The 27,641-nt window shown below is 46.7% G+C and overlaps 1 protein-coding gene and 1 pseudogene across 7 annotated transcripts; both read left to right on the forward strand.

Moving 5' to 3' along the window:
* Positions 1-11,359: 11,359 nt before the first annotated feature.
* On the forward strand, positions 11,360-15,324 carry LOC123442488 (annotated as a pseudogene).
* A 5,816-nt stretch (positions 15,325-21,140) lies between these two features.
* LOC123442485 lies at positions 21,141-27,432 on the forward strand. 7 transcript variants are annotated; one of them, XM_045118540.1, is made up of 6 exons: positions 21,141-21,379; positions 21,453-21,553; positions 22,437-22,520; positions 22,983-23,073; positions 24,122-24,886; positions 25,028-27,432. In XM_045118540.1, exons 5-6 carry the CDS (start codon positions 24,130-24,132, stop codon positions 26,434-26,436), a joined length of 2,166 nt encoding a protein of 721 aa, XP_044974475.1. In that variant the 5' UTR covers positions 21,141-21,379; positions 21,453-21,553; positions 22,437-22,520; positions 22,983-23,073; positions 24,122-24,129; the 3' UTR covers positions 26,437-27,432. The 7 variants fall into 7 exon arrangements, 5 of the variants coding, with proteins under 5 accessions (XP_044974475.1, XP_044974476.1, XP_044974478.1 ...); XM_045118541.1 differs by having other exon boundaries at positions 21,502-21,553; XR_006630475.1 differs by having other exon boundaries at positions 21,141-21,553; positions 25,028-26,893; positions 27,004-27,432.
* The last annotated feature ends 209 nt before the right edge of the window (positions 27,433-27,641 follow it).

Below are 27,641 nucleotides of genomic sequence, written 5' to 3' on the forward strand. Positions count from 1 at the left end.
CCCAGTCTTCTCCGCCCTCCGGGTCGCCTACCCCTGTTGGGGAACGCCGCATGGGAAACAAAAAATTTCCTACGCGCACGAAGACCTATCATGGTGACGTCCATCTACGAGAGGGGATGAGAGATCTACGTACCCTTGTAGATCGTACAGCAGAAGCGTTAGTGAACGCGGTTGATGTAGTGGAACGTCCTCACGTCCCTCGATCCGCCCCGCGAACAATCCCGCGATCAGTCCCACGATCTAGTACCGAACGGACGGCACCTCCGCGTTCAGCACACGTACAGCTCGACGATGATCTCGGCCTTCTTGATCCAGCAAGAGAGACGGAGAGGTAGAAGAGTTCTCCGGCAGCGTGACGGCGCTCCGGAGGTTGGTGATGACCTTGTCTCAGCAGGGCTCCGCCCGAGCTCCGCAGAAACGCGATCTAGAGGAAAAACCATGGAGGTATGTGGTCGGGCTGCCGAGGAAAAGTCGTCTCAAATCAGCCCCAATACCTCCGTATATATAGGTGGGAGGGAGGGGACCTTGCCTTGGGGCTCAAGGAGCCCCAAGGGGGTCGGCCGAGTCCAAGGGGGGAAGGCTCCCCCCCCAAACCGAGTTGGACTTGGTTTGGTGGGTGGGAGTCCTTCCCTTCCTTCCCACCTCCCCTTTTTTTTTCTTTCTCTTTGATTTTCCTTTGTATGGCGCATAGGGCCCTTTTGGGCTGTCCCACCAGCCCACTAAGGGCTGGTGCGCCACCCTCATGGCCTATGGGCTTCCCCGGGGTGGGTTGCCCCCCCGGTGAACTCCCGGAACCCATTCGTCATTCCCGGTACATTCCCGGTAACTCCGAAAACCTTCCGGTAATCAAATGAGGTCATCCTATATATCAATCTTCGTTTCCGGACTATTCCGGAAACCCTCGTGACGTCCGTGATCTCATCCGGGACTCCGAACAACATTCGGTAACCAACCATATAACTCAAATACGCATAAAACAACGTCGAACCTTAAGTGTGCAGACCCTGCGGGTTCGAGAACTATGTAGACATGACCCGAGAGACTCCTCGGTCAATATCCAATAGCGGGACCTGGATGCCCATATTGGATCCTACATATTCTACGAAGATCTTATCGTTTGAACCTCAGTGCCAAGGATTCATATAATCCCGTATGTCATTCCCTTTGTCCTTCGGTATGTTACTTGCCCGAGATTCGATCGTCAGTATCCGCATACCTATTTCAATCTCGTTTACCGGCAAGTCTCTTTACTCGTTCCGTAATACAAGATCCCGCAACTTACACTAAGTTACATTTGCTTGCAAGGCTTGTGTGTGATGTTGTATTACCGAGTGGGCCCTCGAGATACCTCTCCGTCACACGGAGTGACAAATCCCAGTCTTGATCCATACTAACTCAACTAACACCTTCGGAGATACCTGTAGAGCATCTTTATAGTCACCCAGTTACGTTGCGACGTTTGATACACACAAAGCATTCCTCCGGTGTCAGTGAGTTATATGATCTCATGGTCATAGGAATAAATACTTGACACACAGAAAACAGTAGCAACAAAATGACACGATCAACATGCTACGTCTATTAGTTTGGGTCTAGTCCATCACATGATTCTCCTAATGATGTGATCCTGTTATCAAGTGACAACACTTGCCTATGGCCAGGAAACCTTGACCATCTTTGATCAACGAGCCAGTCAACTAGAGGCTTACTAGGGACAGTGTTTTGTCTATGTATCCACACAAGTATTGTGTTTCCAATCAATACAATTATAGCATGGATAATAAACGATTATCATGAACAAAGAAATATAATAATAACTAATTTATTATTGCCTCTAGGGCATATTTCCAACAGTCTCCCACTTGCACTAGAGTCAATAATCTAGTTCACATCACCATGTGATTCCAACGAATCCAACACCCATATAGTTATGGGGTCTCATCACGTCTTGCTCGTGAGAGAGGTTTTTAGTCAACGGTTCTGAAACTTTCAGACCCGTGTGTTCTTTACAAATCTTTATGTCATCTTATAGATGTTGCTACTATGTGCTATTCGGAAATACTCCAAATATCTACTCTACTATACGAATCCGTTTCACTACTCATAGTTATTCGGATTAGTGTCAAAGCTTGCATCAACGTAACCCTTTACGACGAACTCTTTAACCACCTCCATAATCGAGAAAAATTCCTTAGTCCATTAGTTACCAAGGATAAATTTTGACCGCTGCTAGTGATTCAATCATGGATCACTCTCTGTACCTCTCAACAGACTTTGAGTCAAGGCACACATCAGGTGCGGTACACAGCATGGCATACTTCAGATTCTACGGCTAAGGCATAGAAGACGACCTTCGTCTATTCTCTTTATTCTGCCGGGGTCGGGTTTTGAGTCTTACTCAAATTCACACCTCACAACGCAACCAAGAACTCCTTCTTTGCTGATCTATTTTGAACTCCTTCAAAAACTTGTCAAGGCATGCATCTTGTTGAAACTTCTATTAAGCGCTTTTGATCTATCTCCATAGATCTTTGATGCTCAACGTTCAAGTAGCGTAATCCAGGTACTCCTTTGAAAACTTCTTTCAAACAACCTTGTATGCTTTACAGAAATTCTACATTACTTCTAATCCACAATATGTCAACCACATATACCTATCAGAAATTCTATAGTGCTCCCACTCACTTCTTTGGAAATACAAGTTTCTCATAAACCTTGTACAAACCCAAAATCTTTGATCATCTCATCAAAGTGTATATTCCAACTCCGAGATGCTTGCACCAGTCCATTGAAGGATCACTGGAGCTTGCATACTTGCTAGTATCTTTAGGATCGACAAAACCTTCTGGTTGTATCACATACAATGTTTGCTCAAAGAAACCGTTGAGAAAACAATGTTTTGACATCCTATGTGCAATATTTCATAAATAATGCATCAACAACTAACATAACTCTAACAGACCTTTAGCATCGCTACGAGTGAGAAAGACTCATCATAGTCAACAGTTTGATCTTGTCGGAAACATCTTTGCGACAAGTCGAGCTTTTCTTAATAGTGACTTATCACCATCATCGTCTGTCTTTCTTTTAAAGACCCATCTTTACTCAATAGTCCTCTGACCATCAAGTAGTTCTTCCAAAGTCTACACTTTGTTTTCATACATGGATCCTCTCTCGGATTTCATGGCTTCTAGCCATTTGTCGGAATCTGGGCCCACCATCGCTTTCTCCATAACTCGTAGGTTCACTGTTGCTCAACAACATGACCTCCAAGACAGGGTTACCGTACCACTCTGTAGTAGTACGCGACCTTGTCAACCTACGAGGCTTGTAGTAACTTGATCTCATGCTCGATGATCACCATCATCAGCTTCCACTTCAATTGGTGTAGGCGCCACAGGAACAACTTCCTGCGCCCTGCTACACACTGGTTGAAGTGATGGTTCAATAACCTCATCAAGTTCTACCACTCTCCCACTCAATTCTTTCAAGAGAAACCTTTCCTCGAGAAAGGATCCGTTTCTAGAAACAAACACTTTGCTTTCGGATCTGAGATAGGAGATGTACCCAACTGTTTTGGATATCCTATGAAGATGCATTTATCCGCTTTGGGTTCGAGCTTATCAGACTGAAACTTTTTCACATAAGTGTCGAAGCCCCAAACTTTCAAGAAACGACAGTTTAGATTTCTCTAAACCTCAGTCTATACTGTGTCATCTCAACGGAAATACGCGGTGCCCTATTTAAAGTGAGTGCGGTTGTCTCTAATGCATAACCCATAAACGATAGTGGTAATTCGATAAGAGACATCATAGTATGCACCATACCAGATAGGGCGTGGCTATGACGTTCAGACACATCATCACACTATGATGTTCCAGGTGGCATGAACTGCGAAACAATTTCCACATTGTCTTAACTGCGTACCAAAACTCGTAACTCAGATATTCATTTCCATGATCATATCGTAGACAGTTTATCCTCTTGTTACGACGAACTTCACTCTGAAACGGAATTGAACTTTTCAACATTTCAGACTTGTGATTCATTAAGTAAATACTCATGTATCTACTCAAATCGTCAGTGAAGTAAGAACATAATGATATCCACTGCGTGCCTCGGCACCCATTGGACTTCATACATCAAAATGTATCACTTCCAACAAGTTACTATCTTATTTCATCTCAATGAAAACAAGGCCTTGCTCATGTGGTATGATTTGCATGTCACTAGTGATTCGAAATCAGGTGAGTACAAAGATCCATCAGCATGGAGCCTCTTCATGCAATTTATACTAACATGACTCAAGCGGCAGTGCCACAAGTAAGTGGTACTAACATCATTAACTCGTATCTTTTGGCACCAATATCATGAACATGTGTATCACTACGATCGAGATTCAATAAACCATTGAAGGTGATTATTCAAGCAAACAGAGTAACCATTATTCTCTTTAAATGAATAATCGTATTGCAATAAACACGATCCAATCATGTTCATGCTTAACGCAAGCACCAAATAACAATTATTTCGGTTTAACACCAATCCCGATGGTAGAGGGAGCGTGCGACGTTTTGATCATATCAATCTTTGAAACACTTCCAACACGTATCGTCACCTCGCCTTTAGCTAGTCTCCGTTTACGCCATAGCTATCATTTCGTGTTACTAATCACTTAGCAACCGAACCGGTATCCAATACCCTCATGCTACTAGGAGTACTAGTAAAGTACACATCAACATCATGTATATCAAATATACTTCTTTCGACTTTTGCCAGCCTTCTTATCTATCAAGTATCTAGGGTTGCTCTGCCTCACTGACTGTTCCCCTCATTACAGAAGCACTTAGTCTCGGGTTTGGGTTTAATCTTGGGTCTCTTCATTAGTGCAGCAACTATTTTGCCGTTTCACGAAGTATCCCTTCTAGCCCTTGCCTTTCTTGAAACTTAGTGGTTTTATTAACCATCAACTATTGATGCTCCTTCTTGATTTCTACTTTCGCAGTGTCAAACATTGCGAATCGCTCAAGGATCATTGTATCTATCCTTGATATGTTATAGTTCATCACGAAGCTCTCACAGCTTGGTGGCAGTGATTTTGGAGAACCATCACTATCTCATCTGGAAGATTAACTCCCACTAGATTCAAGTGATTGTCGTACTCAGACAATCTGAGCACACGCTCAACGATTGAGCTTTTCTCCTTTACTTTGTGGACAAAGAATCTTGTTGGAGGTCTCGTACCTCTTAACAAGGGCACAAGCATGAAATCACAATTTCATCTCTTTAGAACATTACTTATGTTCTGTGACGTTTTACAACATTTTCGGCGCCTTGCTTCTAAGCCATTAAGTATTTTGCACTGAACTATCGTGTAGTCATCAGAAACGTGTATGTCAGATGTTCACAGCATCCACAGACGACGCTCGAGGTGCAGCACACCGAGTGGAGCATTAAGGACATAAGCCTTCTGTGCAGCAATGAGGACAATCCTCGGTTTTACAGACTTAGTCTGCAAAGTTTGCTACTATCAACTTTCAACTAAATTTTCTCTAGGAACATATAAAAACAGTAGAGCTATAGCGCAAGCTACATCGTAATTCGCAAAGACCATTAGACTATGTTCTTGACAATTAGTTCAATTAATCATATTACTTAAGAACTCCCACTCAAAAAGTACATCTCTCTAGTCATTTGAGTGGTACATGATCCAAATCCACTATCTCAAGTCCGATCATCACGTGAGTCGAGAATAGTTTCAGTGGTAAGCATCTCTATGCTAATCATATCAACTATACGATTCATGCTCGACCTTTCGGTCTCATGTGTTCCGAGGCCATGTCTGCACATGCTAGGCTCGTCAAGCTTAACCCGAGTGTTCCGCGTGCGCAACTGTTTTGCACCCGTTGTATGTGAACGTTGAGTCTATCACACCCGATCATCACGTGGTGTCTCGAAACGACGAACTGTAGCAACGGTGCACAGTCGGGGAGAACACAATTTCGTCTTGAAATTTTTAGTGAGAGATCACCTCATAATGCTACCGTCGTTCTAAGCAAAATAAGGTGCATAAAAGGATTAACATCACATGCAATTCATAAGTGACATGATATGGCCATCATCATGCGCTTCTTGATCTCCATCACCAAAGCACCGACACGATCTTCTTGTCACCGGCGTCACACCATGATCTCCATCATCATGATCTCCATCAACGTGTCGCCATCGGGGTTGTCGTGCTACTCATGCTATTACTACTAAAGCTACATCCTAGCAAAATAGTAAACGCATCTGCAAGCACAAACGTTAGTATAAAGACAACCCTATGGCTCCTGCCGGTTGCCGTACCATCGACGTGCAAGTCTATATTAACTATTACAACATGATCATCTCATACATCCAATATATCACATCACGTCGTTGGCCATATCACATCACAAGCATACCTTGCAAAAACAAGTTAGACGTCCTCTAATTGTTGTTGCATGTTTTACGTGGTTGCCATGGGTATCTAGTAGGATCGCATCTTACTTACGCAAACACCACAACGGAGATGTATGAATTTCTATTTAACCTCTCTCCAAGGACCTCCTCGATCAAATCCGATTCAACTAAAGTTGGAGAAACCGACACTCGCCAGTCATCTTTGAGCAATGGGGTTGCTCGTAGCGATGAAACCAGTCTCTCGTAAGCGTACGAGTAATGTCTGTCCGAGCCGCTTCGATCCAACAATACCGCGGAATCAAGCAAAGACTAAGGAGGGCAGAAAAACGCACATCACCGCCCACAAAAACTTTTGTGTTCTACTCGAGAAGACATCTACGCATGAACCTAGCTCATGATGCCACTGTTGGGGAACGCCGCATGGGAAACAAAAATTTTCCTACGCGCACGAAGACCTATCATGGTGATGTCCATCTACGAGAGGGGATGAGAGATCTACGTACCCTTGTAGATCGTACAGCAGAAGCGTTAGTGAACGCGGTTGATGTAGTGGAACGTCCTCACGTCCCTCGATCCGCCCCACGAACAATCCCGCAATCAGTCCCACGATCTAGTACCGAACGGACGGCACCTCCGCGTTCAGCACACGTACAGCTCGACGATGATCTCGGCCTTCTTGATCCAGCAAGAGAGACGGAGAGGTAGAAGAGTACTCCGGCAGCGTGACGGCGCTCTGGAGGTTGGTGATGACCTTGTCTCAGCAGGGCTCCGCCCGAGCTCCGCAGAAACGCGATCTAGAGGAAAAACCGTGGAGGTATGTGGTCGGGCTGCCGTGGAAAAGTCGTCTCAAATCAGCCCCAATACCTCCGTATATATAGGTGGGAGGGAGGGGACCTTTCCTTGGGGCTCAAGGAGCCCCAAGGGGGTCGGCCGAGTCCAAGGGGGGAAGGCTCCCCCCCCCCCAAAAACCGAGTTGGACTTGGTTTGGTGGGTGGGAGTCCTTCCCTTCCTTCCCACCTTCCTTTTTTTTCTTTCTCTTTGAATTTCCTTTGTATGGCGCATAGGGCCCTTTTGGGCTGTCCCACCAGCCCACTAAGGGCTGGTGCGCCACCCTCATGGCCTATGGGCTTCCCCGGGGTGGGTTGCCCCCCCCCCCCGGTGAACTCCCGGAACCCATTCGTCATTCCCGGTACATTCCCGGTAACTCCGAAAACCTTCCGGTAATCAAATGAGGTCATCCTATATATCAATCTTCGTTTCCGGACTATTCCGGAAACCCTCGTGACGTCCGTGATCTCATCCGGGACTCCGAACAACATTCGGTAACCAACCATATAACTCAACTAACACCTTCGGAGATACCTGTAGAGCATCTTTATAGTCACCCAGTTACGTTGCGACGTTTGATACACACAAAGCATTCCTCCGGTGTTCGTGAGTTATATGATCTCATGGTCATAGGAACAAATACTTGACACGCAGAAAACAGTAGCAACAAAATGACACGATCAACATGCTACGTCTATTAGTTTGGGTCTAGTCCATCACATGATTCTCCTAATGATGTGATCCTGTTATCAAGTGACAACACTTGCCTATGGCCAGGAAACCTTGACCATCTTTGATCAACGAGCCAGTCAACTAGAGGCTTACTAGGGACAGTGTTTTGTCTATGTATCCACACAAGTATTGTGTTTCCAATCAATACAATTATAGCATGGATAATAAACGATTATCATGAACAAAGAAATATAATAATAACTAATTTATTATTGCCTCTAGGGCATATTTCCAACAACCCCTCCATTAACGGTCTCTGCGGCACCGGCCTCTTCCTCGTCCAGCCCCAGGATAGACGCCCCTCCCTCTCCACCACCAGGCGTCCTTACCCGCGCCCGCGCTGGCGTTCGCCGTCCCAATCAGCGCTACCCCTCCGACGAGTACGTCTGCGCCGCCACCACCGCCTCTCCTTCACCACTTCCTACGTCTGTCCACTTGGCGCTCCGGGATCCCCACTGGCGTGCCACCATGCAGGCTGAGTACGACGCCCTGCTTCTCAACCGCACCTGGCAGCTCGTCCCTCGACCACCTCGTGCTCACATCATCAGCGGCAAGTGGGTGTTTCGGCACAAGCTCCGCCCCGACGGCTCTCTGGAACGCTACAAGGCCCGTTGGGTCGTTCGTGGCTTTCGACAACGTGCGGGGCTCGACTTCATCGACACTTTTGCCCCCGTTGTGAAGCCCGGCACGATCCGTTGCGTCCTTCAGCTTGCCGTCTCGTGCCGCTGGGCCGTTCACCAGCTTGATGTCATCAATGCTTTTCTGCATGGGCACCTGACGGAGCAGGTGTACTGCCAGCAACCGGCCGGCTTCGTCGACTCCTCCCGCCCCGACGACGTCTGCCTCCTCTCTCGCTCCCTCTACGGCCTCAAACAGGCCCCGCGCGCCTGGTACCAACGCATCGTTGCGTTCCTGGTCGGCGTCGGCTTCGTCATCACTCGGTCCGATGCATCGCTGTTCGTCTATCGCCGCGGCGACGCCACGGCTTACCTCCTCCTGTACGTTGATGACATCGTCTTGACCGCCTCTACCGACGCTCTTCTTCGTCGTCGGCCTCCTTCAATGCGAGTTCGCCTTGAAGGATCTCGGGCCGCTCCACTACTTCATGGGCGTGGAAGTCGCGCGTCGTCCCGATGGCTTCTTTCTCTGCCAGAGGAAGTACGCTCTCGAGCTCCTGGATCGTGCCGGCATGTCCGACTGCAAGCCAGCGTCTACTCCCATCGACACCACCGGCAAGGTCTCGGGGCAGGCAGGCGTGCCTTTCTCCGATGCCTCCTTCTACCGCAGCATTGTCGGTGCTCTCCAGTACCTGACGCTTACTCGCCCCGATATCCAGTACGCCGTGCAGCAGGTCTGTCTCCACATGCATGCCCCGCGCGACGTGCACTGGACCTTGGTCAAGCGGATCTTGCGGTATATCCGCGGCTCGCCTTCTCTCGGCCTCACACTATCTGCTTCCTCGTCGCTCGACATCGTGGCATACTCCGACGCCGACGGGGCCGGCTGCCCGGACACCCGCGGCTCTACTTTCGGCTACTGCATCTACATGGGGCCCTCACTGGTGTCGTGGTCCTCTAAACGACAACCCACGGTGTCTCGCTCTAGTGCGGAGGCCGAGTACCGTGCCGTCGCCAACGCCGTCGCCGAGTGCTCCTGGCTACGTCAACTCCTCACTGAGCTCCACTACGGCGTCGCCAAAGCGACGGTGGTCTACTGCGACAACGTTTCGGCGGTGTATCTCTCCGCCAACCCTGTTCACCATTGCCGTACCAAGCACATCGAGCTCGACATCCACTTCGTCCATGGGAAGGTGGCGCTTGGGCACGTTCGGGTACTTCACGTTCCTACGGCTCAGCAGTTCGCCGACGTCATGACCAAGGGGCTCCCGCCGACGGCGTTCCGGGAGTTTCGTTCCAGCCTCTGCATCTCCGACGGCGACGCATCGACTGGGGGGGGGTGTTGAAACAGACTACGTAAGGCATGGCTACTGCGTTGCATGCAGCCGGGCCCTCTCCCTGCATGCAGCACCTCCGCCTGGCTTGGCGGTTACGGCTTCATCGCATGCAGCCGGGTCTCTCTCCAGCGGCCGGCTTTATCGCATGCGATGCGTCTCTCTCCACGACGCAGCCCACGCTCCTCCGGTTAAGTGGGATCCTAACGCCTCCCGCACGCTATCCTCTCCATGATAGCCTGCCTCTCAGGCGTTCTGTTAGCTAAGATAAGATCTACCGCATGTATATATATATATATGCTACTGTTATTCATTGAATAAAGTGTGGATCCAAAACCTCTCGCTCTCTCATTCTCACGGTGTCGATGCTGTGCTGGGCGGCGGTGCACGCGTCGCATGTCGTCTATCCGGAGCTCCAGTTGCTGGAGGCCAAGGAGGTTGCGTAGGGGCTGCGCACAGGATACCACTTCCAGCCCCCCAAGAACTGGATCAATGGTACGTGTTTTCTTTCTTCTACCTCTGCAAGTTTGTGGATCATCTTCTTCTTTGTGTCACTCATTTCTCCTCGTCTCTTGTTTGCATGTCATTGACCTACTTCCCACGACGACGCAACAACCAAATCAGATCCGAATGGTACGTATGTGCGTGCGTGTAGTAACTACCTACTATGGATATCTTCATGGCACTGCGTTTCTTAGTGGCACCGTTGTTTTATTTTTAGATAGTTTGAATTGATTGCCACATGTGTCACGTGGTTGTATATGACACTATGCCGTGTGACCCAGCATCTATTCTAATTAAACCTACGTGGGATCGATGCAGGGGCAATGTACTACAAGGGGCTGTACCACCTCTTCTACCAGTAAAGGGGCTGGACGCACTTCGTCTCCACCGACCTCATCCATTGGGTGGCCCTTCAGCCCGCCATCTACCCCACAAGACCATTCGACATCAACGGCTGCTAGTCCGGCTCCGCCACCATGCTGCCCAATAGCGTCCCCGTCTTCATGTACATCGGCATCGATCCCGTACAGGCGCCAAGTGCAGAATGTGGCATACCCTGCCAACCTCTCCGACCCCTTCTTCCACGTCTGTATTATGTTAAAAAAAAGTCCACACCATTAGGAAAATTTCGTCTCGACCCTTCGAACAAATTTTCTTCACAAGTTGGCTCAGAACTTGGTTGTGGGGGAGGGGAGCGGTGCCCCCCCCCCCCCTGCGCAAAAAAAACTATATATGGTGCTATGATTAAACGTAAAGATCACATGTCGATATACGTGCAGACACTGGAGGTTTGTGGTGGGTAGCAAGGAGAATATGAGAGGGATTGTGGTGTTATATAAGAGCCGAGACTTCAAGAAGTGGGCCAAGGCTCACCACTCGTTGCACGCGGGGCTCACCAGAATGTGGGAATGCCCGGATTTTTATCCCGTGGCGATGGACGGAGGCAGCCAGCGTCACCGGAGTGGTGTTGAAACCACAGAGTTGCACGACTGCGTTGTGGCTGAAGAGGTCAAATATGTGCTTAAGGTGAGTCTAGAGCTGACACGATACGATTACTACACCGTTGGCACCTACGACCATGACAAGAAGGTACATCCTTGACCCTGCCTTCCCGGACAACGACTATGTCCTCCGCTACGACTACGGTGACTACTATGCTTCCAAGTCCTTCTTCGACCCGGCCAAGAAATGTCGTGTCCTCTAGGGCTAGGCCAATGAGTCTGACACCGCCCCCGACGACCAACACAAGTGATGGGCCCGCATCCAGGTCACTAGTTACGCTTTCACATCAACAAAACTAATTTTGCTAGCATGCTTTTTACCATACGTGTTGATATCGGGACCTATTGGTGTTGCTGAATTTTTAGGTGATGCCAAGGAAAGTCTTCCTGTCGCGAAGTGGGAGGCAGCTGATCCAGTGGCCAGTGGAGGAGGTCAAGTCGTTGCGCTCAAAGCATGTCAATATCAGCAAAAAGGCTGTCAGGAGCGGTGAGTACTTCGTGGTCACCGGCTTCAAATCCGTGCAGTCGGACGTGGAGGTGGTGTCCACGATTAGGAACCTGGAGAAGGCGGAGAAGTTTGACCCGGTGTGGCAGACCGACGCACAGGGGTTATGCCAGAAGTTCCACTCACACGCCAAGGGCGGCATGGGGTAGTTCGGGCTTTGGCTCCTGGCCTCCGATGACCTCGAGGAGAGGATGGTCGTGTTCTCCAGATCCTGCATCCGGAAGATAACATATGAAACCTGCAATGTTGTCTTATCCCTGCAACCGGATCCAAAGTAATTCCCAGTGATCGATATCAAATAGGTCGTCTTACGAGTCACAGATCTACAAGCCAACCTTCGCCGGCTTCGTCAACTTTGACATAGCAAAGGCCAAGAAGATCGCCCTCAAGACATTGGTACGTAAGAGCATCTCTAACACGCACGTTATACCAACATCGCGCCGCAAAAAAGGCAGTTTTAGCGCGCGCGCAACGCGGCGGACAGCTCCAGCGAGGGCGCAAAAACGGCGCGCGCTCCATTTCCAGTTCAGCGCTGGCCGAAACGCAATCCCGCGCCCCTTATTTGCTGCGTCGGCTCCCGCGCACGCGACTCTCCCGCACTCGCTCCTGCTCTCTCCCGCGCTCCCGCGCTCGCTCCTCCCCCATCCGGCCAAGCCGCCGCTCGCACCCCCGCGACCGTTCAGCGCTTCCCCGGCCTATCCCAGCGCCGCCGTCGCCGCCCGCGCCCGCCGACGACCACTCAGGCGCTTCCCCGGCCTGTCTCGGCTGCGGGCGCCGCCCGCGCCCCCGGCGATCGTTCAGGCGCTTCCCCGGCCTCCCCGCGCCGTCGCGCTTCCGCCCCACCCCCTCCTAGTCCGACCGGCCCTCGCGCGCCTTCGACGTCCGAGGAACAGCGCCCGAGAGCTCGCTGCCGCGCCGCGCCCGCAAGGTGTTCGACAAAACGCCTACAAGGTATGTATTGCTCCAAACTTATGAATTTGGTGCATGTTTTGAATGGTAGTTTTTATAGTATAGTATTGAACATTGTAGATGAGTTCGTCGTATGATTCTTTCGAAGAAGAATTTGATATGGAAGAGGAGGAGGATCTTGCAATGATCATAGCTATGCATATCAATAAAAAACCGAAGCACGGTGGTTCGGTTATGGGTCGGGAGAAAATTTGGAGAGATAGGATTGATGCCTATAACAGGTTGATGAAGAACTATTTCGTGGAGAATCCCACATACCAGGAGTCGTATTTTCGTCGCCGGTTTAGGATGAGCACAAACTTATTCAAGCGCATTGCAGAGAAACTAGCGAGCCATGACCGGTTTTTTCAGCAAAGGAGGAATGCCGCCGGAGAGCTCGGGCATAGCATCTTTCTGAAGGTGACAGCCGCATTGCGTATGTTGGCATACGGTATCCCGGCTGATCTAGTTGATGATCACTTGGCTATGGGTGAGAGCCAAGCCATCATGTGTGTCAAGCGCTTTGCAGTGGGAATTGTGCAAGTGTTTGGCGAGGAGTGTTTGGGAATTGTGCGAGTGCGACGGAGGGCTGTAAGGGTAGCCCGTTTTGTTGCCTCTTATCATGCCATTCGGTGTCCCGCAATGCACAATGATCTTCAGAAGAATCTGATTGAAGAGTGGTGGGCATGGCATGGACGACAAAGAGCATGATTTGGTTGTGTTTATTGCATTATTTGTATTGTATTGTTCATGAACTATTGGTTGTGTTTAGTGCATTATTTGTTGTACTGAAGGATAAACTATTTGTTTGAGTTGTAATGATTATTTATTGTTGATTTATTTTGTTTGTTTGATCGTTTTTACGCCTATTTTTTGAAATGTATATGTGGTGTATATGTGATTTGTGCGTGCTGCGCGCGCTGCATTTTTAGGCACTGCTGGAGCGACGCACGTGCGCTGCATTATAGCGCGGCTGTTGGAGCCAGCGCCTATCCCCGCGCTAAACCAGCCGAAGCACGCGCGGCAAACGCATTTTTTGGACGCGGCGCGAAGCGCGGCTGTTGGAGATGCTCTAACTAATCATATTTCTACGGTTTCGGGATCCGAAAAGAAAAAAAAAACTGATCACATGATCAATCATCAATGTATGCTCTAATATCCATGTCACCTGTTGCAAGAGAGGGGTCTAAGGCTGCCAGTAATGGAAGTACCATAGCTAGTATCATGCATGCCAACTAAGCAATTTCGATGAGATGGCATAGAATTAAATGAAAAAAGAGAAGGTTGAGTATCATGTTATGATATTGTATCATATTAAATGATGTGCTACTATGTGTCTTGCATAACAATAAATGAGCTACCCTATGATACTAACATATGAGTAATATGCATTATGGATGTGGTATCATACACTAGTATCATGGTCATGTTTCTTTAAAAAGTCCTAGGACTTTTTTTAGTCCCAACTAAAAAGTCTCTAGTCCATATCCGTTTCTTTCCACGGACTAAACAGGGGCTAGATGTCATTAAATGACATGCAAAAAGACCATGTTACCCCTATTAATGTATTAGAAGTTATTAAATGACATGATAAAAGTAAGGGCACTGTTGGAAAAAGTGTCAAAAAAGTCCCAAAAAGACCCTCTCATAGGGACTTCTTCATTTAGTCCCAAATACCCCCTTTTAGTCCCTACAAGTCCCTCTTGTTTTTTTTTTCACATGGGACTAAAAGGGACTTTTTTTAGTCCCTACAGCAAAATGTCCCTGTAAAAAAACACCCCATATATGATACTATCCATTACAACCAACCTAAGGGGGTGTTTCTTTCGAGGGGTTTTTTGATGTAGGGACTAAAAAAAGTCTCTTTTAGTTCCATGTGAAAGAAACAGGAGGGGCTTTTAGGAACTAAAAGGGGGTATTTGGGACTAAAAGAAAGAAGTCCCTATGGAAGGGACTTTTTTGACACTTTTTCCAACAATGCCCTTACTTTTAGCATGTCATTTAATAACTTTTAGTATATTACTAGGGGTAATATGGTCTTTTTGCATGTCATTTAATGACATCTAGTCCATGTTCAGTCCTTGGAAAAAAACGGATAAGACTAGAGACTTTTTAGTTGGAAAAAAAAATCTTAAAACTTTTTAAAAAAACAGGGCCTAAGCCATCTGCTGAACTTCATTTCAGACTGACCATTGTGTGACGGGGAGCTTCGGGGCCTGTGGAAAGACGTGCATCCTGACAAGACTTTACCCAAGGAAAGCCATCGGGGACGACGCACACCTCTTCGTCTTCAATAGTGGCAAGTCGGACATCAAGGTCACCAACCTGCACGTGTGGGAGATGAAGACCCCTTCCCGCCAAAAAAAAAAAAAAAAAAGACCCCCACGATGAACAAGCTGCTGGAGCAGTAGCAGCGGGCCGGACGATCGAGGAGTAAGAGTAGCCTAGCCTAGCCGTAGCTAGCTAGCTTATTAGCTTCGCTGACATGGATCAGTTAGGAGAGGCTGAGGTTAAAAATGTACTTGTACGCTTGCGGCCCACGGAAACATGGGAATGAGTAAAGGTTTTAGTGGATGAGTCCATTTCTGCCTTGAAGAAATGCACATCAGTTCAATGTCCCTTTATGTTCAGTTAAATGTTTCAAAGAGATTTTTAACTTGTTTTGACATGCACATTCCAAGGTGTTATCTTGATTTAACCGAAAAGGCACACAACTGGTGTTATGTAATTCTTAGTTGAGGGCATAGTTTAAAAAGTCGGCTAAGACTGACGGTCAGACAAGAAAAAACCTGAACCGACAATCCAAACGGTTCTTTAAGCATGGTGGAGCGTTTGAGCAATCGAACCGGGAAAAAACATTGAACAGGATGGTTTTTGGAAGACAAAAAAAGGTAAACCGGGCTGTTCAAATAAAACAGGACGGTTCGGGTTGATTTCACAAAAAAGCCCTTCGATGTACTCGTTTTTGTCGCACAGAAAAAGCCCTTAGATATTAGCATGCAGTTTTGAGATTGAGATGCAGTGACTTGTTGTAGAAAAGTCCTCGGTGAACAACCCTTCTTTGGATCGTCCAATCAAGGATCAACGGATGGATCTACATAAACAGTGTTTGCTCTACAGTGTCTCCATCTACAAGAGGATGTCCACAGTGCCCGGTCTACAGTGTTCGTACACAATGCTGCTACAGTGTTTCTTCTACGGTGCTTAGTCTGGGTGTCCATCCTTCATCCAACAGTTGGTCGGCCGCCAGTGCGATCATACTTTTTATCTATTGATTGGTGTATTTATTAATGAAAAATATTAGTTTATTGCTTAAAAACTAGCAATCGAACTGGTGAATCGATGGTCCGACTGATGAAATCCTAAACCAAAAACCTTACCGGTTTGATTATCAGTTCGATTTTTAAAACAATGTTGAGAGAAGTACATTTTTGTTCTTCTCCTCCTCGCAGCAAGCTGAGATGTAACTAAATCAGCAATAGGTTGAAATTTGTGGGAGCAACCGCAATGTAAAATTCCTGCGGAGAGTGTGGTTTCCTACATGGAGGCCGGAGGTATATATAGGGTGAACATCATCAGTTATGAGTGCTACTTGAGGCTCTGGCCTGGACCATAACCTGATAATGTTGTACAAGCATAATAATATCCTCAGTTGCCCAACAAAGTGCTCGTAAGAAGCAATAGCGTGGAGGCATGTTAACATATTATTTGAATTCATTTCAATTTTTGCAACTCGTCCAGAACACTGCTCTTTCTATGGTTCAGATAAAAAATGATAAACAATAGGACTCATGTGAATCAATTTTTGGAGAATGTCATTGCCATCTTGAAAGTCCTTTGAGCATCATTAAGTCCATGTTAAAAGGGTAAGATGATATATTAGCTCACAGAAAATTTGGGTAAGATGATATATTAGCTCACATAAAATTTGAGTCACCTATGAAGACGAAATGCGACCGCTGACAAGTAGATGAAGAAGCGTTACTTTGAGTATTCTCTATCCTAGGCCACGCTGAATCCTCCCTCGACTCACATGCGAGAAAGCAATTCATGTCAGTCACACTTATCTGGAAAATTTAGAGTATCCATTCAAATCTTCTGTGATCAAGACACAATCTTCAAATCACACGGCTATTCAAATAGATTTTAACCACGCGGGGTGCATCAAGTTACCCATGCACGCACAATCATCTCTTAACGTCACATGATACCCTTTCCTTGGAAAATTCCACTACCACCTTCATAACTACACATATTTTTTGTTTTACTTTTGAAAACTAATACTCCCTCCGTTCCTAAATATAAGTCTTTTTAGAGATTTCACTAGAGGGCTACATACGGAGCAAAATAAGTGAATCTATACTCTAAATTATGTCCATATACATCCGTATGTGATCCCCTAGCGAAACTTTTTAAAAGACTTGTATTTAGGATCCGAGGGAGTATATAACAATGGTTAACTTTATTTTTGTCTTTCTAAATACATTAGTTATCTTCCTATGTTCTATCTTAGTTATAGAGTCTAAGAGCATGGTTAATAATATAGCCAGCTACTGGCTATATATGATGTTGTCATGTCATATATAGTCTTTATTTCTAGTCACTCATACAATAAGGTTAGCTATAAAGTTGGCTATATGAGCACAACTTTTGTTTACCTTTATCTTTATCTTTTTCTTTATATTTATTACGTCTGTCTAGGAACACGCATATAGCTTGGCTCTTGCATAGGAGTCTACCCCTTTATTTTTTTATGTCTCTCTACTTTACATAGTAGGTAAAATTGCCATGTAAGCGGACCGTAGAGCCGTTATTGTACTTGCTTTAAGCATAGTAAACATTAAATGCACACATAATTATGTAAGTGGCATACGAAGCATTGAAAGATTAAGAAACCTTCCTTTAGCTCCGACCAAGTATCAATACTCATATATTTTACATATATCCACATTGGATAGTGTTACTCCCATAATTCCGTGCACTTGGCAAATTATCACCCATGCGTAGCCCAGACACGACACGTAGCCCTCGGAAATCCAGATCGGGCCTTGCCGCATGCGCATCTCGTGCCTCCACCAAGCGTGCATGCATGCACGCACTTCGGCACCATGCAACAACCAGACCCTCCGTGTGTCGCCCGCCCAGTAGCGTACAAGTAGAACCACCGCCCGGGGCCTTGGATCGGGGAGGCCATGTTCGCTTAATCCCGTCACCACAGGAATTGAATTGAAGGGGATTAGAAAAGTTTGAGGGGGATTTTGCCTTGTGAGGAATTTAATCTCCTTCAATTTTTATCAAACCTTTTTAAACCCTGTCTAACCGAACAAGTCCGGAAAGAGTTTGAGAGATTCGGCATGTTAGAGCATCTCTAGTAGAACCCTCAAACCCTTAAATTCAAAATCAGTTTTAAGGGTTGAGAATTGGTCATTTTTGACACTTTTAAGGGTTGAAAAACAGAGGCAAAGACTAGAACCCTCAAACCCAACCCTTATAGCCTAGTTTTGAACACTATGAACATGCACGCGGAGGAACAGAGGATACAAAAATGACTTCAGCTGCGGAGGAGCTCGCGCTCGCGCTGCCTGGACGAGGCCGTCTCCCTGGCGTACCGCGCGGTGGAGCTCCGCCGGGCGCCGCGGCGGCGGGCGGGGCGCGGCCGCGGCGGCCGCGGCTGGAGCGCGGGGGGCGGCCGTGGCGGGCGGGGGCGCGGCGGCTGGAGCGCGCGCGGGGGGGGGGGGGGGCGGCAGGCGCGGCGGCGGCGGGCGGGGACGCGGCGGGCGCGATGGCGGCGGCTGGAGCGCGGGGCCGGGGCCTGGGCGCAGAGGGGCGGCGGGGCCGGGGCCGGGGCGGCGGCCGGAGCGCGGTGGGAGGCGGCCGGAGCGCGGGGGGCGGCGGCGGCCGGAGCAACTTCCTCGCGCGGGCGGGAACCAACTGCCTCCCGCGCGAGGTGGGAAGTGGAGTACGGGTTGGGGGCAGTTTTCCCCCCCCCCAACCCTCACTTCTACAGGCTGGGAAGGGGTTTGAGGGTTCGACATCTAAATTTTTTTACGGGTTTAAGGGTTTAAGGGTTCTAGTCTACGCCGTTTTTCCGATGAAAACTGTAAAAAAGCGGTTATTTTTAAGGGTTTGAGGGTTTGAGGGTTCTACTAGAGATGCTCTTAGGAGGAGCCATGCCACATCCGCACGACAACGCTGGCACGCATCATCCTTGGCCGCCGCTCAACCCCAACCATCAAAGCACACACGCCAACTCACATAGAAGTGAGTCACCAGCCGGACCCTTCAAACCTTCTTCAAACGTTCGGACAGATCTTCAAACGTTCAGTAACCGCGGACGCGCCTGGACGCGTCCGCGGTCGTTCGAGGAGCCGGATTTGAGGGGGTCCGGCTGTAGATGCTCTAAACCTCCTCGAGGCTAGATCGACGCTAGCCGCTGCATTGCAGTCGTGTCGGTTGCCTGCCTCAGTGCTAGAACTGCACCTCGGCCAACACCGTTGTGTCGAGGCCACACCTCCACCAAGACGAGTCATCCAGCGTCGCTCCACCTTGAAAGAGTGAGGCAATGGCCATGTCGTTGCTGACGCTCACCGGCGGCAGCAAGTAGAGCAAGTGTGTGAGAGAGCTATCCCAAAAGGGATATGTTTTACTCTCACTGTACCATGATATTTGTTGTTGAAGAGAATTAATCTTGTTTTCTTCAACAACAAATATTTAGAAATATAGAAAGTATTTCACATGCGTCCTGCAACATGAGGTGGCAGGAGAGCAAAGGCAATAATGGATTTTGTTTCCGTGTTAATCATGTTCCTAAGACTTGGCCACCTTGTACTACCGACTACGTTACTCTATCAGTTCATGGATCTTTCTCAGTTGATTTTGACGCTGCGGCCACATCTATAATTTTCCGGCAATATGATGGATCAATTATTTTTACATCTTATCAGTATATTTTCAATTGCAATAATGCACTATGAGTGAAGACACGCGCGCTTATGCAAGGGGGTGACACTTGCTATACAACACTCCAATCTTTCGATAATTGTTCAGTCCGATTCCACCGTGGCTTTATCGGGTTTAACTCGAGAAGGAGTATCGGTTCTGCCTATGAACATTTCGTATCTGAAATTAAGGCGTTGTTATGGAACATGGAGTTTATTCCGTGCAAATTAAATCTCTTCCTAATAATAAAGCGTAGAGCGCTTCTGTCGTCCGTCGTAGTCATTTTGCAAAAACACCCCTCGATTTTCCAGTATTCAACCCGCAGTCCGTTTTTAGTAAAAAAACGAATTGTCTTTTGCATTTTTCAGGAACCCCCCTGATGTTTCAGGTAATCAACCCGCAGTCCGGATTTAAGTCAGAAAACGATTTTTTTTGGCATTTTTCCGAAAACCCTTGATGTTTCAGGTAATCAACCGGCCCTCCGTATTTTATAACAAAAAAAACCTAACTTTTCAGTTAATCAATCCACATTTTATCTAAAACAAAATTATCCATATCTTTTAAACCGTAACTTCGATTTTAACATGTTATATATGAAATTTGATTAAAAAAATGTGTAGAATCCAAATAGGATGTTATTTTTAGCTGTTGAATACTCCCTCTGTCCGGAAATACTTGTCCTAAAAATGCATATAATGGATGTATCTACAATTAAAATAAGTCTAGATACATTCATCTCTAGGACAAGTATTTCCGGACGAAGGTAGTACTTCTTAAATATTATTTTTGATGCAAACTTAATCTGTAGTGCAGAGTCCTTTTTTTCCTCTTTTTCCAACGACGATACGAACTGCAATAAATATTCATTAAATTAAAATCAAATTGAGAGGAAATCGTTAACAACACATGCACACCTTTGGAAAACTTCGTGGGGAGAAACAACATATTTCTCATCTTATTCCGAGTGACTGTATATTCAAACGTGTTTTCATTGTGTGAGCAATAAAGCCATCGTCCGCAACACAAATGTTATGCCATGTGAAAATATATTGCATTCAGAGCGTGTGTTATTTTTCTTCCGTTGCAACGTACGGGCTCTTAGAGTTGCGGATTGTTTGACAAATTGTAGTCACATAGAGTGTATGGATGCATCTAGGACCATCGTGTATCGATGATCTTTGAATAAAACTCTTTTTCATTGCAAAAAGAAAAGGGTTTTGTTTTTAAAATCACAAAGTGAAAGGAGTTGGACTGGTCTGACATGTTCTTTCTGTTGTGCCCCACTGTTCTCGGTGGGTCCCATGGTGCAGAAACCCTGACGCGACCATCCAAGGCGCTCCCACCCATAGCTCCGCCTGCTCATGGCCGCTGTCGAGTGAACCGATCCGGCCCCCCCATGCCTCCATCGGAGAGCATTCCCCACCAGATCAGCTCGCCGTCCGGCACCCCCGTCCTCCTCCTCCTCCTCCGGTGGACCGCGCTGCCGTGGGCGCAGAGCCAAGGCCTCCGGTCGGATCCGTCCTGCGGGTGAGGAACCCTGTCTTTCTTGGAGCTGATTTTGCCCTGGTTCTTGCTCGCCGCTCAACGATCTCTGCTCCAGAGCCTCGGTCGCGCTTTGATTTCCGGCCCTTTTTTTTGGAGCTTTGAAGGGAAGGGGGCAAGGAAGTAGCCGGGGTGAGAAGGGGAAGCAGAGGAACCAAGGTCTGCTGCCTCCGTCCATGGATCTTTCTTCTTTTTCAGATGGCCCTCTTTGGGATCTGAAAACTCCCTTTCCTCTTAGCATTCGAGAGCTCACTGATCACACCCAAGTCAGCTTAAACTAGTACTAGCACGTCGAACAGTAAAACAGAGATCTCCTGACACTGGTGCTCGTATTTATTACATGTAACCATGATTTGTTTGGGCTAAGCACACTTTCAGACCAACGACCCTGCTGCTCTCCTAATCTGCAAGAAAAGCTTCTCTTTTTTTTCGCCGACCAGGCACGCCTTCCCTCGATGAGCTGCTGAACATATCTTGCGGAAAATCCGGAACCATAATGTTCAGCGACTCCACTGTGAAATTCAGTAAATTAATCAACTCAACAAGCATGTTTGTGTTGGCTGCATGAAAACAGTGTTAACACATTTGTCATTAACAGCAATTCCACAGTTTAATATTTTACCACGTGCATTAAGTGAAGAGAATTCATGGCCAGTGCTTTAATACGGAGAGGCTGTCAAAGGCGAAAATAGCAGTTAATTAAGGGAGTATGGTTCTTTCATTGATATGATGTTAGCATCTCAATTCATAAAGATGGGTAAGTTGAAAATCCAGTAGTCAGCTTATACTAGTGTTGAACTTACGGATTACTAAACTTGTGGAATGTGTGTGACGGAATGTGTTTCTTTCTTCAGTGTCATCTCCGCATGGTTGCACTTTTTATCGATAAACCAACATATGGTCTGGTTTTGATATACAGATCGAATATAATTTTGTGGTGCACAGAAGAATAACACATCAAGAAAATGCAAATACATAATCATCAGCATACCCTTTTTCCTTACTGTTTTGTCATGGCTTCTCTGGTCATCTATGTGAACAGTTTGAGCCAGTGAAGCTGAGGAAACTTGGGTCCAGCATTCAAGACGAATTGCCCCGTAACTGCTGGCAGTTCTTGTACTATAAGGTTTGCAATTTTTGTACCCTTGTTATTTGCTTTACTATCTTTATGGATGTTTACTTCGATGGTAACCTTGCACGATAGTTACTTTAAATAGCAATATTCAAGTATGATATCACAATCCTGAATAAAAACATTCAGCTAGTAGAATTGAGCTCTGTGATTGAAGTGCCTCTGTTCAGTATCTTTTAACTTCACAACTTCATTCCCATTTATGATACTGCTTGGTCTAGCATTGTGGCTTTGTTTTTACATGACCAGACTACCTTCTGTATACAATATGCAGCCGAACAATGTTGTATATCTTCAGTAGTAATAATCAACTGTCAGTTTTGTATCATCATAGTAGAATAATGAAGCTAGATTGTTTCCGAGCTCATATTTTATTCCTTTTTGTATGGTTAAGATGAATTATGCGAAGCGATGTTTACTTTAAAGTATAACTGCAGTGCATTTCTGATCTTCCAGTACTGTACAGTGATGGTGTTGCTGCAATTGTACTAGTCAGTGAGGAGAAAGCTAAGAACCTTGGCCTTCAAGTTATTGCAAGGACTAGAGGGTACGTTGATCTTGCCTTACATGCCTTGTCATTATTCATTGCTAGTGAAACAAATGTTGTTTGAATTTTTTTGATCCGTTCTTCTTGTTAATGAAGACTTGTACCAACATTATCCTTACCTGTGTCTCAAAACTGTGAACCAATGATCTTCTGTAAGATTCGTAGGATTCGTGGATACCTTCTTGCTATCCTGTAGGATTCGTGGTAATTTTTTCCTTTTCCTTGTTGTTATGCATTACAATGAGTGTGTTGTATTAACACTCCTTACAACTTCAGGCACATATACTATTTACAACACCTCTAGCTCTTGCTATCCTAAAATGTATATCAAATTCAAGTCTCAAGATTCACAAATAGCCTCATTCTAGTGGATACGATCAAGAAAGTGACAGTTTGTGTCCCACTTGGATCCGGTAAAGCATTTTTTGTTAGATTTTTAGCAATGTCACTGTTAATATTAACACAACACATATGGAGATGCCAATTGACCACAGCTATGTGAACAATTCCATAATTGAGGAAGAACTTTAATTCTTCCTATCACTGCTGAAATCTCTTGTAAATGACCACAGTTTCACAACCTCTTGTGAAATCTATCCAGTTAGCAATGTACAGAATGAAATTGACAGCTTCGTTTTCAATAAAGATACATTGAATGGATATGTAGGAATCAACGCAACTGCTAGAGTTCTGGAATCAGAGTTCTTTGAATTTGCACATTGAAATGTTTGTGCCGGGTTATATGAAAATAATCATACTGCATTTGTCTCAATAGTACATTCATTGTTTTTTTACCACATGTACTAAAAAAAGAGGGTTCATGGCCCGTGGTCCAAATTAAAGAGTCGATCATGTTATAATAACTAGGTAAATATTTAAATATCCCGATTCTTAAAAAGGGTAAGCTCCTTTGGTTATATGTATTATCCTTGCTACTTGTTTCTTTTTCCCTTAGGGGTGAAGTGTCTGATGGATGGATATAGCTTCAGCTTCTTTCTATTCCTGCATCACTTCATTAATCATTGCTCACGCAATTTTACTATTTCAGGCCACAAAATGATAATAGATTTCATAGATCTGAGCGATCATGATATTATTGACTTGAGCAGCGATGACGAGACTGTTCAAGACGATCAGATTGCAACTCATCACCAGGCGACGTTGCTTGATACTCAGACTATGCTTGTCGTAGCTGGTGAAGGAAGCCAAGATGAGCAGGTTGTGTTTGTTCCAGCTGGTGAAGGAAGGCAAGAGGTTGCTGAGTGCAGACATGCTCTGGAAGCTACTACATCGTTCTTGGTTACGGAAAAAGAACCTCTTGTTGCAGCTAGTGAAGAAAGCGAAGGTGTGCAGGCTGTGTTCGTAGCAGCCAGTGAAGGAAGCGAAGATGTGCAAGCTGTATTTGTGGCAACTGGTGAAGGAAGCCAAGATGCGCAGTCTGTGCTTGTTGCAACTAGCGAAGGAAGGCAAGAGGCTGCTGAGTGCGGACATGCTTTGGAAGCTACTACATCGTTCTTGGTTACGGAAAAAGCACCTTTCGTTGCAGCTAGTGAAGGCAGCGAAGATGTGCAGGCTGTGTTCGTTGCAGCGAGTGAAGGAAGTGAAGATGAGAAGGCTGCATTTGTTGCAGCTAGTGAAGGAAGCCAAGATGTGCAGGCTGTGCTTGTTGCAGCGAGTGAAGGAAGGCAAGAGGCTGCTGACTCTGGAAATGCTTTGGAAGCTACAACGTCGTCTTTGGTTACTGGAAAAGCACCTCTTGATATGGCTAAATCACAAAACCGTTTTCGCTCTCCAACATCAGTGTCATTCCCCGGTAAATTCATCTATCCCCTTGCAGTACAGTTGTGTGTTGATCATGCAAACGGCCCATATCAAGCAAACATTGCAACAAATTCTTAGTATTCGGAGTTAACCACACCTTTCCCAGAAAACAATTAACATTGACCACCTGCAGGTCTGACTTCTACCACTCTGAAGGCTCTCACCTCTGAAGTTGAAAATGCAAAGCTGGTGAGAAGGAAGGTGAAACATCCCAGGAAGAACTACCATACCGGCACTCCTAGGATAAGTCCTAGGTTTGAACTGAAGCCTGAATGTTCTAACGGGCCTGTGGAAGAGCTTCTTGCCGAGGCACTGTCCTTTGAAGGTGGCGATGCGGAGCTGGTGAGAGTGAAGGTGCAATATCCTGGGAAGGACTACCATACTAGCACTCCTACAACAAGTCCTACGTTTGAACTGGACTGTGAATGTCATAACGGGCCTGTGGAAGACCTGCCAGCCGACGCTTTAACCTCTGAAGATGGCGATGCAAAGCTGGTGAAAGGGAAGGTGAAGCATCCTAGGATGAACTACCATACCATCACTCCGAGGACAAGTCCTAGGTTTGAACCGAAGCCTGAATGTCGTAACGGGCCTCTGGAAGAGCTGTCTGTCGAGGCTCTGACCCCTGAAGATAGCGATGCAAAGCTGGTGAGGGAGAAGGTGAAGCATCCTAGGATGAAGTACTATACAGGCACTCCTAGGACAAGTCCTAGGTTTGTACCGAAGCTTGATTGTCATAACAGGCATGTGGAAATGCTGCCAGCCGAGGCTCTGACCTCTGAAGGTGGCAATGAAGAACTCATGAGAGGGAAGGTCAAACATCCTAAGAAGAAATACCATGCTGGCACTCCTAGGACAAGTCCTAGGTTTGTACCGAAGCTTGAATGTCATAACGGGCATGTGGAAGAGCTGCCAACCGAGGCTCTGTCCTCTGAAGGTGCCAATGCAGAGCTGGTGAGAGGGAATGGGAAATATCATAGGAAGAAATATCATACTGGCACTCCTAGGACAAGCCCTAGGTTTGAGCAGAAGCTTGATTGTCGTAACGGGCCTGTGGAAGAGCTGCCAGCTGACGCTCTAACCTCTAAAGATGGCGACGCAAAGCTGGTGAAAGGAAAGGTGAAGCATCCTAGGATGAACTACCATACCAGCACTCCCAGGACAAGTCCTAGGTTTGGACCGAAGCCTGAATGTCGTAACGGGCCTGTGGAAGAGGTGCCAGCCGAGGCTCTGATCCCTGAAGATGGCGATGCAAATCTGGTGAGAGAGAAGGTGAAGCATCCTAGGATGAAGTACCATACAGGCACTCCAAGGACAAGTCCTAGGTTTGTACCGAAGCTTGAATGTCATAACGGGCATGTGCAAGAGCTGCCCGCTGAGCCTCTGACCTCTGAAGGTGGCAATGAAGAACTGGTGAGAGGGAAGGGGAAACATCCTAGGAAGAAACACCATACCGGCACTCCTAGGACAAGTCCTAGGTTTGTACCGAAGCTTGAATGTCATAACGGGCATGTGGAAGAGCTGCCAAGCTCTGACCTCTGAAGGTGCCGATGCAAAGCTGGTGAGAGGGAAGGTCAAACATCCTAGGAAGAAATATCATACTGGCACTCCTAGGACAAGTCCTAGGTTTGAGCAGAAGCTTGATTGTCGTAACGGGCATGTGGAAGAGCTGCCCGCGAAGGCTCTGACCTCTGAAGGTGATGATGCAGAGCTGGTGAGAGGGGAGGCGAAACATCCTAGGAAGGACTACCATACTGGCACTCCTAGGACAAGTCCTAGGTTTGTACCAAAGCTCTGACCTCTGAAGGTGATGATGCAGAGCTGGTGAGAGGGGAGGCGAAACATCCTAGGAAGGACTACCATACTGGCACTCCTAGGACAAGTCCTAGGTTTGTACCAAAGCTCTGACCTCTGAAGGTGATGATGCAGAGCTGGTGAGAGGGGAGGCGAAACATCCTAGGAAGGACTACCATACTGGCACTCCTAGGACAAGTCCTAGGTTTGTACCAAAGCTCTGACCTCTGAAGGTGATGATGCAGAGCTGGTGAGAGGGGAGGCGAAACATCCTAGGAAGGACTACCATACTGGCACTCCTAGGACAAGTCCTAGGTTTGTACCAAAGCGTGAACGTCCCAACGAGCCTGTGGTAGAACTGGCAGCCGATCACAAGAGGTTCCGCATGCTACACGAATTAATTGCCTCTCGTGACAATGCAGAATCTGCGAATACCCCATGTACCGACTCTGCAAACCAAGGTAGTTGACTGAATATGATCTCCATGAAACTTTCAAAATGTTGTTGCTCTAGATTGTCTCATGCATTTTTAGGGTACCACCATGGTTGCATTTGTAGTGTGGTCGGAGCTCACTTTGCCCCATGTATCTCAGAATTCTATTCCCATGACCGCGAATCCGTCTTGATTGTAACTTGTGGCTGACTGTTGACTGCAGTTCTCTCGATGTTCACTTGCATATTCTGCTATATAATGCCTGGCAAGCTGCTGCTTCCAGTTAAATAGATTGAAATTTGTGAAAGCAACTACACTGTTATTTCTTTAAAAGAAAGTGTGTTTGGTGCATGAAGCCTGAAGCTATATGTGAGTTTTGTTAACAGATTAATTTATTACAACTGTGAAGGCTGAGCAACAGCAGTACTTTAAGAATGCTGTTCTTTGGGAGTTGAGGAAACAGCATCAGTCTGCAAGCTGGATGTAAGTGCGCATAAATCATGTAACCAACCAACAATTG

This window comes from Hordeum vulgare, chromosome 3H, assembly GCF_904849725.1.
Source record: "Hordeum vulgare subsp. vulgare chromosome 3H, MorexV3_pseudomolecules_assembly, whole genome shotgun sequence".
Classification (NCBI taxonomy): domain Eukaryota; kingdom Viridiplantae; phylum Streptophyta; class Magnoliopsida; order Poales; family Poaceae; genus Hordeum; species Hordeum vulgare.